Below are 19,379 nucleotides of genomic sequence, written 5' to 3'. Positions count from 1 at the left end.
GAACCCTGTATCCGTATGGTAGTGTTTGTAGAAAGCAGTGCAGCCATTGGGAAGCACAGGCAGCTAGAACAGTGTGCAGGCCTGTGGATTGCTGTGCGGTCAAGCCCACTCCCCTGCCCTCGTCACTGTGTGAGGCTCAGTTACCCTGAAGAAAATGTGCCTTCAGTTAAGATGGGAACGGTCATTCAATGCTTAAGATCTCGAGTTGTCCCTCTCCCTGACCATTCATACTTTGGCAGGTCAGCAATCTTTTCCCGATCGTTCCCTCCCACAAATGTTTTCCCTGCAATGGAGTTGGACTATACAGATCACATACGTGGCATAGCTTTTCAATGCACTATCCTAACCCAGTCAGCAAAAGCATTCCTGTAGCTGTGAGTTGCCACCTGAGACAAGACGGTATAAGTTGCTTGCACAGAAATAAAAACACTTGCACTGATCCCAGGCATCTGGTGTAAAAAAAAGTTTCAGGAAAATCTATTAATGATTTTTGTTTTTATGGTTTTATTAGGAATTATACCGGTAAACTGGATATGACATTGCTCAAAATTAGAAAATCGTTACTTGATCCAAAAAAAAAAAAAAAAAATTATCCAGATTAAAGCAGCATCCAATTCCAATGGCAGACACAAAACACTAAGGAGCTCTGCAAGAGACCAAAAGGCAGTCATGTTGATCCAATAATAATAATAAAAAAAAAAAAAACATGCAACAAATTTTGATAAGGTAACTAAACCATGGAAATTGTAATTGGTTAAGTTAAAATGTCTTTTCTGTGGGAAAAAAAAAGTATATAAATGACTACCTGGTGATTTGTAGCAAAAAGATCTAAATAGCGTGTTCACTGCTGTAGAGATAGGTATAGTGTTTGAAGTATTAAAGCAGCAAAACACTCGGGATAGATAAGGGCATGCGTTTATAGCGCACATACAGGATTGCCAGCACACTGCCCTCAGGAATGACTTAAGTCAACTAAAGGAATGGGGTAGATTGAGTTAAAACAAAATATGAAGAAAATCAGTGATAAACTACAGGTCAACCAAAAAAAAAAAAAAAAAAAGTCCTACAGTGGTCCATGGATCTGTCTGGCTTTTAAACTGTTAAAACTTGTTTTTGGTATCCCCCCTCCCCCCCATCCCCGTATAGGCCAAATTTATCTTCACCCACAGCATATAACTATATGAAAAATGTGTGAATGTTGGCAGCAAGGATGTTTGCAAAGAGGAGAAAAAAAAAAAAAAATGCTGCCAAGCCACCTCTGCTCTGAATGCCGAAATGAACAGATGGAAAAACTAGTTTTTCGCTTCTCCCAAGCCTAGACCAGCTCTGTTAAGCATGTCCTTGGTTAAATAACACGTCCATCTTTTGGAGATCGTAGTTAGTGCTTGGAGAGCTGGTCGGAAAGCCAGTCCAGTCCCTCGTAAAGACCCGTCCCCTGGGTGGCACAGGTAGCTTGGACGTACCACTAGAAAGAGGGAAATAAGTATGTTAGGGCTGCATGAACACAAACTCATCAAGTCCTGCCTCTTCTCTTAAAATTCCCCTGTATCTTTATCTGTACCAATTTAATGGCTATTAAATATTACCTTACATTTGATTTTGGTACAGTTATTCAAAATTGATTCATTTTCTGTCCAATGAATCCAAATGCTCCCAAGAAAACTTAAAACAAGATGCTAAAACGAAGGCCTTGTGTGCAGGAGAATTCTGTGCATTAACATTATACTCATACTGTGCAATGAATGGTTGAAATGAAACCAGAACAACTATAACAAAAAACAAACATGCAGTTTTAAACCTCAAAATAATGCCTTTTATGATTTTCAAAAGCAGGTGTATTGAACATTGTCCTCAATTGTGTTAACTCTTGCCAAAAACAGCATTACCAGAGAAATAAAAGCAAAATATGATTTAATTCTCAGTACAATACACACACTGCTTCTCAGAAAATGTTTTGCTCATTTCTAGTCTTTTTAAACCACTGTCCAACTGAAGTTAGAATATTCACGAGTTTGACAATTTAGTTTCTCGTTTCGTATTGAGACTCTGTGCACCCTGTACCAGCCAGTTCACAGCAACACAATGTGGCAGAAATTAAGTGAAAGGCTGGCAATTATTGAACCTTACTACGACAGGAGGAAATGAGATGCACTGAAGAGAGCCATTCAAAGCCTGGTCTATACAGCGGCTGGGATACTCACAGTTCTGTTGCGCAAGGCCTGGAGGCCCAGTTTATCTGTCATTTCACTAATGGGCATGGCATTGGGGAGATCTTGTTTGTTGGCAAACACCAGCAGCACTGCCTCTTTCAGTTCGTCCTCCTGGAGCTGGGGAACAAGTCACAGCAGGAGGTTAGAAACGTGGTGACCATCTTTGCCTACAGCAGGGCAGTTCAGCAGTTCAGCAGACCCACCCCCCCCCCCCCCAAGTCACCCAGCAGGTAGCCTCTTGTAGATTTTTTAAAACAATAGACAGGTAACTCTCAAACACTTCAGCTACTGACCCAGCAAGCTATGCCAGAGCTCCTGATTATTTCCTGTCTGGTTTCTTGTAAGGTTTGGACTCTGAAACAGTTTATGAAAGATGTCAGCTCATCCATCTGAAGAACTAGACTGTGCATCACGTCTGGCCGCTATCTGTCAGTGATGCCACACAATTTGCCCGAGAGGGACAGTGATCTTTTCCAGCAGTGACGCCACTAAATGTGACAATATCTTTACACATCCAGGCTGTCCCCTGCACAAATCCACATTTCCCACGTTTGGACTCTTTGTAGGACAACTTATTTAACACCTGCTTCTTCCATTTCGATCAAGCAGAGACAGATGTGAAGTTCAGTTGGCCTGTCAGTTTTGCTTCTATATCCTAGAAATTCAACCATCATGCAGGAGGTATGGGCACAATGCAAGCCACTTGACATTCAGCTTTCAAATGGTCCTATCCCATCAGTGTTAGGTTTCCTTTTCTTAACCCCCCCTTGATGAAAGTCTCACTAACACCTACATTGGCATTCCACTACCTTCACTATATGGTATAAGGGGCCATGCTAGATATAAAGAAACTGATTCACGTCAGGTTCTATGACCAATGTTACAGCTGCTTCACAGAAAACTTAATGACAAGAAGGTTAAAAATTGAAAGGCTGTGGTTAAGGCACTCTTCCATGTATAGTGGGCAGATGGCAGTTTGTAAGGAAGGCTCATGGATGGACACTCACCATTTTCTGTAGCTCTTCTGCAGCTTCCTGTGTTCGCTCTCTGTCATTGCTGTCTACTACGAAGATGAGACCCTGTGGTACACAAAGGAAGCCACTTATTAATTGCAACAAAATGACTGTTAAAGTTAGCCTTCATTTCAAAGGAATTTAGACACATTCTGCAATATATTCTGGGCCAGATATGAAGTGTATTAATACAAAAAAAATACATACCCTTAAGGTGTCTTTGGTCCGAATTCAAAATACCCTTTTACACATCTTACCTCAAACAGTGCAACAAACGCAAAGTAACACCTTGATTTTGCATGAGATGCAGCACTGGGTGAAAGTATAAGGGAAGTCAAGGTTGTGTAGTAAACTGAGCAAGAACTAAACTGAATTAATTAAATACTGATGCATTGGTCTTCCTAATTAACAGGTAAAACATGTATATGGACACACACAGTAATACCACACCTAATCAAACTTCGCAGCCTCTGGCTGTCTCGTTCTTAAAACTCTGAACAGTCAGGCGGTAAAATTAATCCAAAACCTCCTCACGAGCTGCAAGAACACAGCGTCAGGCTTATCCTGTAATGGGGGGGGTCAAAGTTGCCCAATAGCTAATTTTCCTACTTAACATTTATGAGCTTAAAATATAATATAGATCAAATTCAAGATAATTGCAAGCCTACTTTCATTTTTATAAATAATTCTGGGCTCAGCGATAAGCACATCTGCAGTAGGAGGAAGAGTGAGCAGGCGAGCCTGGTAAATGTGTGAAACGTGTGACGTTTTCTATTTCTGACTCACGAGCTGCCCCTGGCCTAAATTCCAGTGTCCTTGAAGTAGAGATTTAGAAGGCAGCACACTGCCACAAAGCAACAAGTACAAGAGTAGCCTAAATACAAGGTTGGGAAGACAAGCCTCTTTGCTTATTCCATCACAAAATTCAATTCCGGGAGGCAGTCTGTATATCATTGATAGCCCTTGCTAGTTTCAATTATTTCAATCAGCTCTCATTCATGGTGTTTAGAACCAAACACAATTGTGAAGGGGGAGCAAATATGTCACTGCACTACAAACATCAAAAAGTGCCCTCTGAAACCAGCAGATTTTGAGAGGTACATTAATTAAGCAGTCAGTAATCATGGGAAAGCCATCATCATATAGGCTAAGAAGTTTTGAGGTATACAGTACTCCCAGATATACTAACCAGAGCTGTCTACACAGCTGTGATTGAAGTTTCCAAATTCAAGACAAATATCAACTGAAGGAGAAAGCTAAATATTACGGATCAAGGAGATTTTATTTTTTTTCATTTGACAGATGAAAGTGTAAGGATTCATTTTAAAGTGAATGCAAAATGTTAGACATTAATAAAACCTGGTATTGGTTTAAGAACTAATACAGAGGTTTCATGGCACTACATCAAAGGGAATTCAATAAAATATGAATCCTACAGGAGACTTTACTCACTAAAAACACTTCAGCAAAGGCTGCACTAAACATTGAACCATACAGATCCAATCCATTACAAACGATGGAGACCTTAAACGAAAAACTTAATTGGAATAACCAGTCACGTTCAAACATCAGGTCAGCGCATCACCCAGCTGCCGTAGAAACAGCATGCTTAAAAACCCAGTGGAGGACTTTCAGGGATACTGAGCAGACGACCTTTGCTATTGTGAAAAAGAGCAGACGGCTTCAGCAGGACTCCTTTGAGGTTTTAAAAAAGAAAAAAGGGAAGCCTGCAAAAACAGCCCAGTCTGGCCCGAGATCAGAGTTCAAAGCTGCAGCAGTCAAAAGTAAAGAATCTTTACACAGGATACTCACAGGCTGATCATCAGGCAAATCAGTGCACAAGGGTTAGTTATTAGGTCATGTGCAGGAAAAGGCCTGGGCATCTATTCGGCTTAAGATCTTTTAGCTGCAACTGATTTCATCTACTGAGTTCTCTACTGATAATGGGCTAAGAGACCCACCGATTGCTGATCACCCCGCTAAATTAAAGAGCCACGGGGCTGTGAGGCTAAACCAATTTTAAATCACACTAAACCTGCGCTTAGAAGGCAGAGAAGCACATCTGAAGGAAAAAAAAAAAAAAAAAACATACACAGTTACCTTATCAGAGGACACTCCTCACTGGTTGTATTCTTCATCAGAGATGCTCTGTAGGTTTGCCCCCCCTTACTATCACTTGGCATGCTCACAAATTATATCATTAAATTGAGTTTTCCAAAACAAAGAGAAATATCTGCTAAGTATCGACAAATCGGATTAATGTTGAATCTGTGGCATCACAGCCGATTGACATGTTAGTTTTGGCTTGTTCTCCCACTCCCTCTGCCCCTCTCCCTCCCCCTCTCACTGCCATGGAGTACAAAAGCCTGGAAATCACATGAATCAGACACTGGTCTCCACCCCAGCCCCAGCAGGGCAGCAAGAACTGTAATGCAGGCACATGGCCAATGAAAACAAACATACAACTACATGGGCATGTTTTCTTAGCAGGTTACAAGGCTGGGTGAATTGGGACATGGCACAATGCATCAATGCACTGAAGCATCTCCAGTCTCCAAGCAGTGCACACAGCGACCTGGACAGGGGCTTTGTCCAGGAAAACCCAGACACTGCAAAACAGCTTCAGTGGCGCTGCCAGCAATTACAGTCTTCAATACTGCCTATGTGCATCATCTTTTTAATCAGTTTTCTCATGCATGATATGTATGAATTATGTTGGAAGTCAGATTCTTAACTCCATTGCTACTTTGGCAGTGTCGCGCCACCGCTGTACATTATATAATTGGTGGATAGAGGGGAGGAGAAAAGAGGGGAGCGAAGTTCCCAGAAGAAGGTTAAATTGTCCTGATTGCTACATGAAGTTACCTGTGTGTTCTGAAAGTAGTGTCTCCAGAGGGGTCTGATTTTGTCCTGGCCACCCACATCCCACACTGTGAAGCAGATGTTCTTGTACTCCACTGTCTCCACGTTGAATCCTACAAGAGACAGAGAGGGGAGAGGTCAGCTGAGCTCTTCCCAGTCTTCCCACTAAAAGGAACTGTCATCCAGGACACTCAATGTCAATGTTCAAAACACAACTAGTCCTGTATGCCCTCTGGATGAAGTGCATCAGCTCTGGATTTCAGAGATTCACATTTGCAGGACTCCACTTATGGTTTCCATTAGCATGGATTGATTTTATGGACCCAGTTTGAAATTGTGAGGACTTAAATTCTCCCTCAAATCTTACTTCAGCAGATTACACTTCCTTAGCCCATTTCTATATATCATGTTCAGGGATTAGGCTCCTTTTGCCCCTGTGTAAATGAATACATCAATTACAAAATAAATATTGCAGTCTGGGTTCCAAAAAAGTAGTATGTAGCTTTTGCATAAATTGAATTGAGATACGCAGACAGGAGAAATACAGACCGTCTCTTTCAATCTTAAAGCCTGGTTTCAACAGGTCTCAGATTCCCCCCCCCCCCATTTCTACACAAATCTATTCTTCACCTCTTACAAGAAAACAGCCAACCCCACCTTAAACTCTTAAGTAAACTGAGTACACAGAGGCTACACCCTTACATCCTACATTACAACATGCACTCTCACTTGCTGAGGACTTGACTTAGGATTGTCACTGCCTCTACTGCTATGTTTTAAACTACTGTTACAAAGATCATGCTACAAACTTTTGAACAGTTTCACATTTGTATTAATGTATTAAATTGGAACACCAGTAGGCTAAAGTTAAAACAGTGATGTCCCAATTAAAATAAAAATGGCAAACAAGACCAGACTGAAAGTTATGTATGACTTTAAATTATTGACAAAGCTGGAAATGAAAATGGCAGCATCAGCAATTCCTGCAGGCTGAGGAGAAACTGCCAACAGGAGTCTATAATCACTCATTTTAATATGGTTACATTTTCTTTTTTCTAAGCGTGAAGTAAAGCTTGGCGTTAATTTGGTCCCCCTTCTCTAGACTGCTAACAAGTCCTTGAGGAAAATCATTAAGCTGCCAGGTTAGCAGTTTGGATGTCAAATGGTGTAATTGCTGGAGTGGTTTGCACACATTACGCTAAACTTCCACAGGGGACATAAAAGGTGCCTTGTGGGAGGCCAGATTAATAGAGACAAAATCACTTGGAACACTTGGTACATGCCAGTGTACAATCTGTCTGCAGCTGAGAGAATGGCTGTTGGGGTAAGATTGCCCCCTATGTATTGTATATACCCACTGTAGAACTGTTAGAAAATATAAGATACTTTCCAGTAAGTTACTAGTTAAAACTCTCTCTTATTAGGGTTTCTTTGTTCTTATGATTTTTCTGCTCAGATTTGTGATAATTTCTACTGCGTGGACATTCTCTAGGTAACAAACCGAAACTACACATATCATGCTCTTATCAGTATATTGTATGCTGTGTCCTTGGTACCAGCACTTCCATGTCTGGACTAATTATAAAGAATACCTTATCAATTATTGCTTCCCGTGTCTTGGAACTGCCCCGGAACACATGCCAAGAAAATATCATCCAGGTTTGGGACGGCCCCGAAACTCCTCTGAAATACTGCTTGTAGATGTATAAAAGGCTGTGTGAAACTTTCAATAAACGAAGATAAACGAACAGACTTTATGTCAGTGACTTTACTTCCTGGGCCCGTCTCCTGTTGAAAAGTCTCTGCCGTTACTGGAAGTGTTCACTGGGGTGCCTGATTCACTGGGGAATCCAAAGGGTTGCTTCAACTGAAGCGTTGTACCTTAACAATGGCACTTCAATCTTCAAGCATTTTTGGAACAAGTGGGTTTGGTTCTTTATCACCTGACTTCATTGAAGCACTCTCATCCCCCAATGGTACTGAGAACTTCTCAGTACAGTCACCTGAAATGCCCCTATGCAGCAATTTTCTCCTCTTTCTGAGGGCATCAATGGATCACATTCTTACCAATAGTGGGGATGGTTGTGACGATTTCTCCAAGCTTCAGTTTGTAAAGGATTGTGGTTTTGCCAGCAGCATCCAGACCAACTGTGTAGAGAGAGAGGGGGGGGGGGGGAAAAAAATTAACCATACATTGTATTAACCATACATTTTTTGCATTTCAGCATGTACATGATACCAGCATATATATCCTAATACTCAATCGCTTCTGCTCAGATCTTGTGAGCTGCCCAGCATTCACAACCTCGACAGCCCGATGGAACTGAAACTCACAGGATTTCAAGAGGGTTCACTGGGCATGTAAACCCCCAGAAAGAAAAATAAAGCCGAGCAATCGAAATCGTAAGAACAATAGCTGTCCTCACGCATCCATGATTTCCCTCAAAGCAAAAGCATAATAAACTGCTTGTTGCTCGGGATCTCGCCACAGAGAAGGCTGGCCAGAGCTCGCCCTGTTTGTCTTGCACTGTACTGGAATCTCCATTAGTCACGCAGCTAAAGATGACCCTGGAGAGAAAACGACAGGTGGAGAAAAACAAAAATCTCGACTTCCACAGAACCACTGCTGTTGATGCAAGGTCCCCTCAAACATCAGCATTTTCGGCTGGTGCCACTCCCCAGCAACTTTTGTTACATTTCAGCAGTGGCCTGCACATTGTACGTAGTGTCCAAAGAGATACATTTGGATCTGTCCAAAATGCCACGGCTGTCAAAATAAATTCCTGGAGGTCTGAAGCACCTTATGTTTCACCCCAAGTAATGGTACAATCTGGTGTAATTATTTGATTAATGGAAGACTTCTACCCAGGACTCCCATTGTTTTACAGTCATTGTACCCTGTCAAGCTCAGCCAAGAAACCCAGAGAAAAACACCTTTATAAAATTGATCCAAACATCTAAATATGTATGAATGTTAGGAATGACACGAGACGTTCAAACTGGATAAATCCTTAAGTCCCTATGGACACCCATGGCTGGAGATCAACACTCACCAGCACTTCATGCCTCTGTGTGCTGGTAGAAATTAGAGCAGTCCTGCCTTTCTAAAGACAAGGCAGAGCATCCGAGTCTTGCACTAGTCTACACTTGTTGCTTAAAGTGCTCCAACCAAATCAGCTGGTGGAAAAACAGTGGTTGCGTAGTCTTCAAGGCATGAGCCTTCTCCTGGATCCTTATTACAATGTATTTTGTGTTTAAGCTTTTGCTTGCTTTTTTTCTAGTTACTTTTACAAATGGTTTCACAGTGGTACACAAGAGGAATGGCCCGCCTCTGTCCAGTAAGGTCGCCTTCATGAAGCGAATTAAAAATGGATCGGAGCTGGAAGTCAAACAAGGGCTATGCACAACGGAGACTGCAAACAAAAAAACAAAAAATCAAACCCACTATGTGACATCCATCTGTTTGAATGCAGTCAGTGTTAATTTGTACAATTCAAGAATCGTAACAGATTAAAACAGGGACATAATTTCCACTAGATTGAACAATTTGCAATGGATCCCTGTTCTTTTAAATTTTAAATTCTCCCAGTTTGAGCAGCAGCTGCATAATACAAGCTACTCATTAGAGAAGGAATAAAAATAAGTGCTTTTCCAAAACCAGCTACGAATTCAAGACACAAGCACATGCTTGAGCTGGATTGGAGATGTGGTTTCCTGTATTACACCATTGTCACAATACAATATTCAGCAATTTTCTCCACTTCCTAAGGATAGTGAATATTCCTTCTTTTGGCTTGCTGTTACAATCTCTGCTAGGTTGTAGGTTAGCAACATCATTTTCAACACTAATGGGATTTCATAGGAGGGGTTCACAATAGGGAGTATCTCTAGTTTACAGCCTCCCTCCCCCCTCCTCCTCCTCCCCCTCTTGCTCTAATTTGACGTCTGGATGACATTTTGGTATAGCTGAACTTCACAGAGGAACATATCTGGATGTTTCTAAGCAGGACAACAGTCCTCCTAAGTCTGATGACTGGTGGCACTGGGGAAAAAGACAGGAACTTGGCGTGGACAAGAATGCGACTTTTCAGCTACGTCACCATGGCCCTGGGTACTACGGAAACGAGGAAGTATTGTTTCATTGTATTTGTTACAAGTGCGGCCGTTCTCCGACCAAAACTGCATTCCTCACATTCCACACGCACGGATCGACCCATTCGTCCCAATCGCTACACGTTCATTTCACTTCAGATGCTTTTGTACAACTGCCGAGAACGTTTGTTTTTAGTTCTTGTACAGAAATACATGTTGAGCTATCCGAGTGAATGCGAGGCCTAGGAATCACTGCCGCGATTTTATGTGTGTGCAAGACTGACACCAGCCTCTGTACCTCACCGTCACCTCCGAGCCCCCCAGTCCGCGTCCCTCAGCACAAGGAAATCCCGTCGAGCAGACAAAGAGTGCGGCTCGGGGCTCCGGTGCCTGCGGATTGACCGAGCCGCCTGCAATGCCCAGCCTTGGCTTTGGATGGATTTGGACACATTTCCACGCCCTGAAGTCTATACACATGTGAAGGGACGTTATATAGCAAACACAATATCGTGGATCACGGCAATTCACACCATTTTAATACCAGATGGGACTCTGCACAACCGCACTAACGGCATTAAAATCCCCACACTGGTTTTATTTTCCGTTTTGAAGTGCATGTGTAAGTACGGGGGGGTGCCTGGCCCTGCTCATCCTAATCAGGGGGATCTGCCAACACACTTACTTAACCCAGACTCGCTAGTTACCGCACTGTAACTCCCACATAAAGTTGGGTTGGGAAAGTTGAAGAACACCGACCGCAGCCGACAGAATACAATAGAAATACGTCCCGTCGGTTTTACCAGCCGGGACCTGTGCAGTCACAGGAATCGGTGTAAATAAGGTACGTTGGAGGGATAAAACCACCCTTTCTTCAACCCCAGACTCACCCATGAGAATCCGCATCTGCTTCTTCCCGAAGAGACGGGTGAAGACGCTTGAAATGGTCAGGCCCATATCTGTCGCTCCGTCAACTGGCTTCTGCACTAGAGCACGGTCGGCAGCCAAGCGCTTCTTCTGTCCCACTTTCTAGTCAAATAAGCGGACTTCTATGTCGGTGCCCGGTGATGGCAGGTCAATACAAGGAGAAAGGCTTGTGTTTTTGTGTGGTTTTTTTGGCCGGGATCTCGGGTGGGTGCTGGTTGATAACGCCGATTGAGTCAAGCAGCAGGATCTCCGGATCTCTGTCTCTCTCTCTGCCACGTCACGGTCCTCTCCAGCCGCAGCTCCAACGCGGTCGAAATGACGTCAGGGGCGCCACATCCCACAATGCATCGGGGGAAAGCGCTGTACTGGGAGGAGGAGACGACCTGTTAGAGAACCGTGCGCGTCAAAACAACCTGGCGCCACCGAGCGCAAACGTGGTGCATCGTACGAGCATGTACTTCTTGGCAACTCAGAACAAGCAACGTGTTTGCAACGTCGTGGAGCCAAGGAGAGGCGGATATTACGCTGCTTAGAAAAATCTGGGCGTCTCAGTCCAGGAGAAGGCCACGCTGTTCTAGATTGACCCTTTATTTGAGTTCATGTTATCCTGAGGCAACTTTACAAGTCCTTATCTTTCACAGTAAATGAAAATCCCATAACATTGGCCAGTAGTGGAATATAACAGATGCGTTCATGTCATGTTGAATACAGAGCTTGAACTGAACGAAAGGGGTCAAAGCTCTTGATTTTCCTGACTGGAGATATCCTATGGGATTCTCCACGGTGTCACAGGATGTCATTGTATCTTTGGTGCAAGGGAATGACGTGTAATGTAACTTAAATAAGTGTATAGGTATTGCAGTCAACTTTTGATTCCTAATGGGAATTTGTTTTTCTAGTTTTTAAAGTATAACAAATACAGCATTTATGGTAGGCCTGTATATATTTATGTTTGACAAAAAACGAAATAAACAGTTCTGTCACTATCTGCATGTGGGCTGGTTATAACACACTGAACCATATTTTGGAGGAATTGGTAGTCAACTGTCAGGCTTCCCTGTAGAATATAAAGTATTTGAATCACTGCCAAAGTTAAATCATAACCTCACATCAGTTTGCATATAGTTATACTACGTGTTGAGTGATCCTGCAGGTATGAAATTGAACTTATTTCTGTCTAGATGAATATTGTACAATACTTTAAAAAGCAGTCTCAAGTCAATGTTAGGAGTGAAGAGCAGGGACTGCAGCCAGACTTTACAGAAAGAATCACCTCAGGCAGGGATGCAATTTAGACCAGGAACTCATTATTAATATTAATATGAAAGTGATGGAGAAGTTACAAATCAGGTTGTTTTCCTAGTGTATAGCATATATTGTAACTAGACCTATATACTCAGTAGTGCATCTACTTTCAGTCAGAAGTCCTATGGGAAGAAATACTGGTGTTAATGTTAAATCAAAATAATAAAAACCCATATTTGTTCCTAATATGCTTCACTCTTAATAATTCGTGGAGTGACTCCCATCTCCCCAATGTCTGCCACCTAGTGGTGTTTCTGGAGAATTGCATGTCAAGTTTGGTGGTTTCAGTGCTTTTGGAGTACTGGTACTTACATTTATATGAAACATTGTCATGTGTTAATGTGGTTTATTCCTAATGGATGACAAACTTTTTGCTTCTTTCTATAGACAAATGATTCTCATAAGAAATGTGATTAGTCTTAAGAATTAGTCTTATCTGAAAGGGAACCTAATTTCTTCATAACAAGATGGGTTGTACATGTACAAACTAGCTGAACTGTTTAAAACATTCATAGGCAATTTAAATGTCTCAGCCGGTTCCATATTATCATCTCCAGGGACACTGAGGTAAAGATTAATCTTGCTAGATGAAATGAAACAAAAATGAAAACCAAACAATAGCATTAAAACTAAAAATACACAATAGGTCAAAACAAAGTTACTGATGTCACTTTATTTATCAGTTAAAAAAAAAAAAGTTTTTCTGACAGCAGAAATTTAAAGATACAGTGAGTAAGAAATTGTCCATTTGTACGGGTGTTAAAAACAAGGTACCAAGGGCGTCAGTGGTTATGGCTTTAATTCAAAGGGTAAACAGGATGAGAATCCAGACACCATTAAACAGAGGCCTTCAGTCAGTGTTGTATATCTGGCTGCTTCCAAAAACATTATGTTAGTTTATTAAAATAGGTGACTGTTAATGCCCTTTTTGGTGCGATACATTTTTTCCCCCGTTTTTTAAATAGTAAAATATATGTTTTGACTTCTGTAGTATACCAGTAAGTCAGTTATATAATAGTGTAGTAGGAGAATAGATTTCTATATAAAATGTAAGCATGTTAAAATAGGTTATAGTCTTTTCAGTTTTTTCTTTTTCTTTTTAAAGCAGTAGTGGTTGATTAACAACCAAATAACACTCTGAGTCAACACTGATTCTGTGATGGGGTTTGCTTGGTGAAAGCTGCATCTGTAATAAGGAGACTGACAGGTCTGAAAGATGTCTTAAAAAAATAAATAATTTCAACATACACAGCTGCTTCCACTTTCTCAGGAGAGTGCACCAAGAAAGTTATGACAACTGGAGTACGTCTCACTCGAAAGGTAAACTGCAGTTTTACTGCACAATATATGTTAAAACGGCTAGAAATCAAAGTGGTATGACCAGTTATACGAAGCCGCCTTAGAAAAATAGTTGCAGAAACACAAGAAGCTTCAAACGTATCCCTTCAGTAACTGACATAGAAATCCCCTGCAGATTTGGGTTTGGAAGGCACAGTGCAGCTGTACCACAACCTTTCACTTCCACTGGCCTGGTTTCAAATGAGGCCTACAGTGCAAATAAAAACAGACTGGTGGGACTGTGATTCTATGGGGAAAGCCCAGGTCCCAGTGCCCCCCAAATGTTTATGATTGCAATCAAAGAGTTTTTTCACCTCTGGTACTAAGGTTAATGCTTTTGGTCCTCAAAGATTTTAACCACAGCATTAAATTATAATTGTAAAGAAGGGATCTTTCAGGTCTTCTTGAACCACTGAACTAGCCAAGCTTTGAAAGGGGTACTTCATCTACATGTGAATCTCAATGCCTTACAATGAGTGAGGGATGTAGGTAAAATCAAAAGACACTGAGGTACATTCATGGTCAGTTCATTCACAGACCAGGCCTCCCAACATACACCTTAAAATACCTTTACTTTCCCCCATCATAAAGATTTAAAATGGAAAAGATTAGGAAGACCCAGTCTTTTAAATGGCTTCAAACACTGGACTGGCCAGGTCTGAGGTGAAATATGTTTAGCAGATGGCTTTAGGGTCAATTAGTGCAGCGAGGAGGGGAGAAAAAGTAGTAGTAGTGCTGTGGTATTACAAGTTCAGTCTTGTTACTTTAAAAAGCTAGGAACCCATTTAGTATTGGTATAGAAATCATTTATATGGGCCCATCCTCAATCACCTCTTTTACCTTGCTACAGAATCTGTGTAGGATTCTGGGACATTTGGCATTAAAGGAACTCATACATAGATACAAGTTATTTTTCTTTCTTTAAAGAAAAAAAACAGGATATGAGATAAATCCTATTCAATTTGTGAAACTAAGGCCTTAGGCATTTAGTCTGTCCTATTACTTTTGGACAGGGATGCTTATCGGTTACTTAGAGTGAGGAGAGAAGTCAAAAGACTGTTCTAGGTTAGTGTTCTTTTAGATCTCTTTTCTGATAAGTAACAGTGCATTTTTCAGATGTCAGTGCAAAAAACATCCCAAGGCTTTATAAGACATACTTAAACATCTGAAGTTGAGGGATGCAGATTGCCCACCATCCCTGGATATTTTAGTGGTGTTCTATAGCACATTGTCACCTTGCCAACAGCTTTAATTGATCAACTGATCCACAACACCCCTTTCAGTTTAACTTGCCACACATTTGAATTTAGTAACCTATTACCAACAGTATGAACATGTACCTGCTTTTGGTCTACACCAAGTATATCTGTCAAACAACTTCTGCTAGCATTCTTCCATACGGTTTCCAGGACTGGAAGATAGTGTGGGATCTTCCAGGATCTCCAGCACCTGTAGGAAACTCTGGGACAGTAGTGTGGACAGAGTTTCTTAATGCTGAACAGGACTCCCCTAAGCTACCTACTTCCACGGCCCGTTGATATGAAAGCAGTCTGCAAGAACAAGTGCTTTATCTGTAAATGGGTGAAAGGCTGTCGAGAGGTGAAGGGTAATGATGGCAGCATGGACAGGCTGGTGGGTGGGCTGGTGTGAGGTGGTGCAGCAGTACAGAGGTTCCTCACTGCAAGCCAATGCAGGCAGTGCAGTATAAAACAGTTTCTGGCTTTCGGTTTGTTTTTTGCAATGCCAGCATTGCACATTTCAAATTTCTCTTGTATTTGCTGCACATGGCTCTTCGGTTCATGTTACAAGTGCACTTAATGTAAAATTGCAGTTCACAGGCAGTGTGGAGCACTCCTCTACCAGGCCCAGGTCCCAGTAGTTTAGTTTATGCAGCTGCCCTCTCCCTTCCTTGTTTGCCCCTGAATCTGTGCCACACTGCCAGTGACATCTGTCCTGCCCTGTGGGTGCCAGGTGTCAGGGGGTTCCTGGCTTCTGCAGGATGCCCTGCAAGTCCTCAGGCAGGGTCAGGATCACGGCCTCGATGTGATCCTGCAGTTTGGTCAGCGTCCCAGCCTTGACTGGTAGCTGATCCTGCTTTGCTTGTGTCTGCAAAATTAATTAAAAATTCCAAGGGTCAGAGGGCAGCTAAACTCCTACTGGCGAGAGACCAACTGTCCCCTCACAATGACCACAAAAATTGCAGACGAGATTGGATAAAATATTAGCATCCACAAACTCAACATTGCTAAAATCCCAACAGACTGTAGACTAGATCACTTCATCTGCAATGAAATTTAAATCAATTAAGATCCATAAAATGCTGGGGAGTACATAAAGGAAAGAACTTAAGAGCCAAAGAATGTCAAATTCCTGAAGAACATTCTCACCAGCTTGTCTTTTAACTTCAGCACGAGGTCCACAGTTTCCACCTCGGTGTGCTTCTGAATTCGAATCTGCAAATCCTGAGGAAAAAAAAAAAGAAAGAGAAACCCTTACACCAAGAGCAGTGAATTGGAAAGCATGTTGTGTTGGTCTCAGATTAGGAATGAAACAAAAAATCAAATTTTGAACAGAATAAGATCGCACCTTTCTCTTCCCATTTCTGGGCTTTAGAATTTGCTTTTTTTTTGTTTTTTGTTATTTTACATATTTACACTGAAGACTGGAACACCTGTTGCATATGTTCTATTCCCCTATCCCTGGCCTAGCAGATGTATGGTTTTGAAGGATGCCAAAATGCTGCCATGTTCCTTTCCTAAAGTAGCAAAGCCTGCTTCCCTTGTGTGGCTCTGGACACTGCTGGAAAGAAGCTAGCCCCGATGAAAAGGCCAGTGGGATTGTAAACTGCTGTTGCTGCACGTCTAGTTAGGGTTTCTCACCTCATCACACAGGGCCTCCAGGTGAAGAGCCTCCAGCTTCTGGGTCATGTCCTTCCTGCGTGTCCTAAACCAGCCGTCAAAGTTAGAAGATTTCAGGAACTGCCTACAAGGGGACAAGACACCACAGCCAACCTGTTACACAGAGGTTACACACGGTTACCCCAGCCTGCTTCCCTGCCACTGCCCCAGTCAGTGCTCGACTGATGCCAGGTTATGCTCTTAACCGCCCCTCCCTTTCACCCTTCAAGAACCTTAAATTAGGCCATCCATACAGGAGGAATATTCAAAACCATCAACTAATATACACTACCTGTCAAAAGAACACCTACATTTTTCCAGTTTTTATAGAAATGTACACAGTTTAATGTCTCAATGTACTCTGAAATTAAAGGATAGGGGAAAAGAAAAAAAAAAAAAAAAAAAAACAATTGGAGATAAATAAATCATGGAATTGTTTTAACAAAATGTAAACCCTTAAGCTGACAAACCCCTCTGATACCCAAATCCGTGTGCTTCTCTTTAATCCCATGTGTACTCTTCACTGTTGTGTTGTTTGTCAAGTGTTTGGTATCCCATGAAAGCTGAGACTCTCGATGTGAAGCATTCTCTGATGTGAAAAAAATGTTTTTATACCCCCCCCATTTACGGAAATGGTGGGGTGGGGGGGATACTTGGTCTGAATAGGAATAACCTCAGAAAATTATGACATTCTGGAACCAGACAGTCTACTGATCAAAACACTGACTCACCATCCATGTTTTGGTGGAAGCAACACACACGTGTAGAGAGCTCAAAATGTCAAGATGGAAAACTCTGTTTACAGTGTACTAACACACAACGATTTTACATAATTGGATCTGAACTTCTCCGTTTGATAGAACATCAAATAATATAAACTGGATTAATGATTAGGTTGTTCTGAACAAATCAAGCATATTTGCAAAGAAATCAGATCGAAACTGAGTGATCCGTGACCGCCTGAATGAGACCCCACCCCAGACCAGACCGCGTGTTTACCCCCCCACCGGCTCTGAATGATGCTGGGCGACACAGAAACTGTAAATCAGATGTGTTTGAGAATTAAGTGCGTTGGTAGCCAAGAGAATAAGCTTTCAAACGATGTGCGCATTGTAGGAATACAGTGTAACTTCTATGCACAGGAGCTGCATGTAACACTGCCAAATAATGCTTAAGAGGGTGTAGTAACACAGCATATAACTCTGAAATGTACATTATTGTTCAGTTTTTGGTAACCTAAACTTTTTTTTTTTACCTTCTGGCAGTTTACCGCTTATCTTTGTATCATTTCAGGTTATTCACTGGACTTGAACTGATACATTGCAATAAAAACTGGAAAAATTGGGGTGTTCTAAAACTTTTGACCGTCAGCGTATACGTTTACGTTCATTCTACTTCTCACAGATCTTTCGACTCATTAACATAGATGAATTATAGAAATTATCAAGATGGCAAGGACACCAAGAAGGCCACAGGAATGTTTCTGTGAAGGGCTGCACAGCCCAGCACTGAATACAACAGGAAGGAAACTACTAGAATGAGTTGGGAACACATTTGTTCTGCCTCTTACTAGCCCCCTGTGGTACCTGTACAGCCCGATCCAGTCTCCCTTGAGGCGTGAGGTAAGCTGGGGTCCAGCCTTCTCCAGAGTCTTCATGAACTCCTCCTGACTGAACGGACGCAACTGGGGAGGGCTCTGAGAGAGCGAGAGAAAATGACAGAGGATAAACACTCAACACACTGGGAACAATCGCTTTAATAAGACAGCTGGACAGTTAGTTGTATAATAGAGTAGAGAAGAGTAAAATACACTAGCAAACAGCTCTCTCATTGTAAGAGCAGTAGATAGTCACCATGTATGTACAGAGGGGTAGTATGTAAACTAACCTAATTCACCATGAACCCAAAAAGGGCACACATGCTACTGATGCTCAGCTAATATACTCTGTCATTTTCCTCTGGCCTGGTGCAGACATATGAATATAGTGAAGCTTCAATCGCTTACAACTGATCTTCCAGTATGAATGTGGCAACCTCCGTTTAAAACTCTTCCCTCTGGCTTTCAGACTGTGACCTCAGGGCCGTTTTGAATACATCTGGGTTTGTGATTGCCAGAGGACATTTCAGAAGTTCAAAAAATATATTATGAATCACCTTGACAGGACAGCACAGTGGCACTATTCATCCTGACTGTGATCCTCTAGCTAATACATACATGTTAAATCAGATATAGACTCATCTGCCATGCATCAAGGTTCTTCTTTTCAAAGGTGCGCGTGCATATTCATTTGGAGCTCAAAATGTTGGGAATAGAAACATACATTAGGCAATTTGTACTTACTTTCCACGGTGAAATGCTTTTCTGAAGTGGCATTAAACTGGCCACATACCGTTCCTGAAAGAGAATCATCCACCAAGTTCAGAGTTTAAATGCCCTTGCGCAGTCCAAAATGGCAAGTCATAATACAGTGTTATAATGATCGAATGTGGCAATCAGATTTAGAAAATGTCCCTACCTTTGCATTGTTTTTTTGTTCATTAGTAAAGGGAAAAGGGCAGTAGATTTTGCTTGTTTAGCATCAAAAATAATAATTCACAATTTAGAAGATCTACTGGTTACTTAGACTGAACTAATCACTTTGAGAAACATGGGGAATAAGGAAAAAAAAAAAAAGGTAACTTGTGTGCCTTACGTGTAATGATATGCAGATCAAGCTTAATTACAAAGGATACATGGT

The 19,379-nt window shown here is 41.7% G+C and overlaps 2 protein-coding genes across 2 annotated transcripts in view; both read right to left on the bottom strand.

The window, feature by feature from the left end:
- Positions 1-484: 484 nt before the first annotated feature.
- On the bottom strand, positions 485-11,411 carry arf4a (ADP-ribosylation factor 4a). The gene is made up of 6 exons (XM_066698249.1): positions 11,065-11,411; positions 8,153-8,233; positions 6,089-6,198; positions 3,218-3,289; positions 2,202-2,327; positions 485-1,465 (listed from the first exon to the last, which is right to left on the bottom strand). Exons 1-6 carry the CDS (start codon positions 11,129-11,131, stop codon positions 1,379-1,381), a joined length of 543 nt encoding a protein of 180 aa, XP_066554346.1. The 5' UTR covers positions 11,132-11,411; the 3' UTR covers positions 485-1,378.
- Positions 11,412-13,059: 1,648 nt separating this feature from the next.
- Positions 13,060-19,379, bottom strand: part of dennd6a (DENN/MADD domain containing 6A) — a 34,598-nt gene continuing 28,278 nt past the window's right edge. The window contains exons 16-20 of the mRNA XM_066698247.1: positions 18,983-19,036; positions 18,228-18,337; positions 16,624-16,726; positions 16,132-16,206; positions 13,060-15,850 (exon numbers count right to left, since the gene is read on the bottom strand). Of these exons, the coding sequence (XP_066554344.1) occupies positions 15,719-15,850; positions 16,132-16,206; positions 16,624-16,726; positions 18,228-18,337; positions 18,983-19,036 (474 nt within the window). The 3' untranslated portion in view covers positions 13,060-15,718. The remainder of the gene's footprint in view (positions 15,851-16,131; positions 16,207-16,623; positions 16,727-18,227; positions 18,338-18,982; positions 19,037-19,379) is intronic.

Source organism: Amia ocellicauda, chromosome 3 (assembly GCF_036373705.1).
Source record: "Amia ocellicauda isolate fAmiCal2 chromosome 3, fAmiCal2.hap1, whole genome shotgun sequence".
NCBI classification, from domain to species: Eukaryota; Metazoa; Chordata; class Actinopteri; order Amiiformes; family Amiidae; genus Amia; species Amia ocellicauda.
The sequence above is the reverse complement of the archived record's forward strand: the minus strand, read 5'-3'. Positions and strand labels throughout refer to the sequence as shown.

Coding starts and splice junctions, on each gene's coding strand:
- arf4a (XM_066698249.1), bottom strand. CDS start 11,131: ATGGGCCTGACCATTTCAAGCGTCTTCACCCGTCTCTTCGGGAAGAAG. Junction 6,199..8,152: donor CACAACCATCCCCACTATTG/GTAAGAATGTGA, acceptor TGTCTCTTGTAG/GATTCAACGTGGAGACAGTG. Junction 3,290..6,088: donor ACTACTTTCAGAACACACAG/GTAACTTCATGT, acceptor TGTGTACCACAG/GGTCTCATCTTCGTAGTAGA.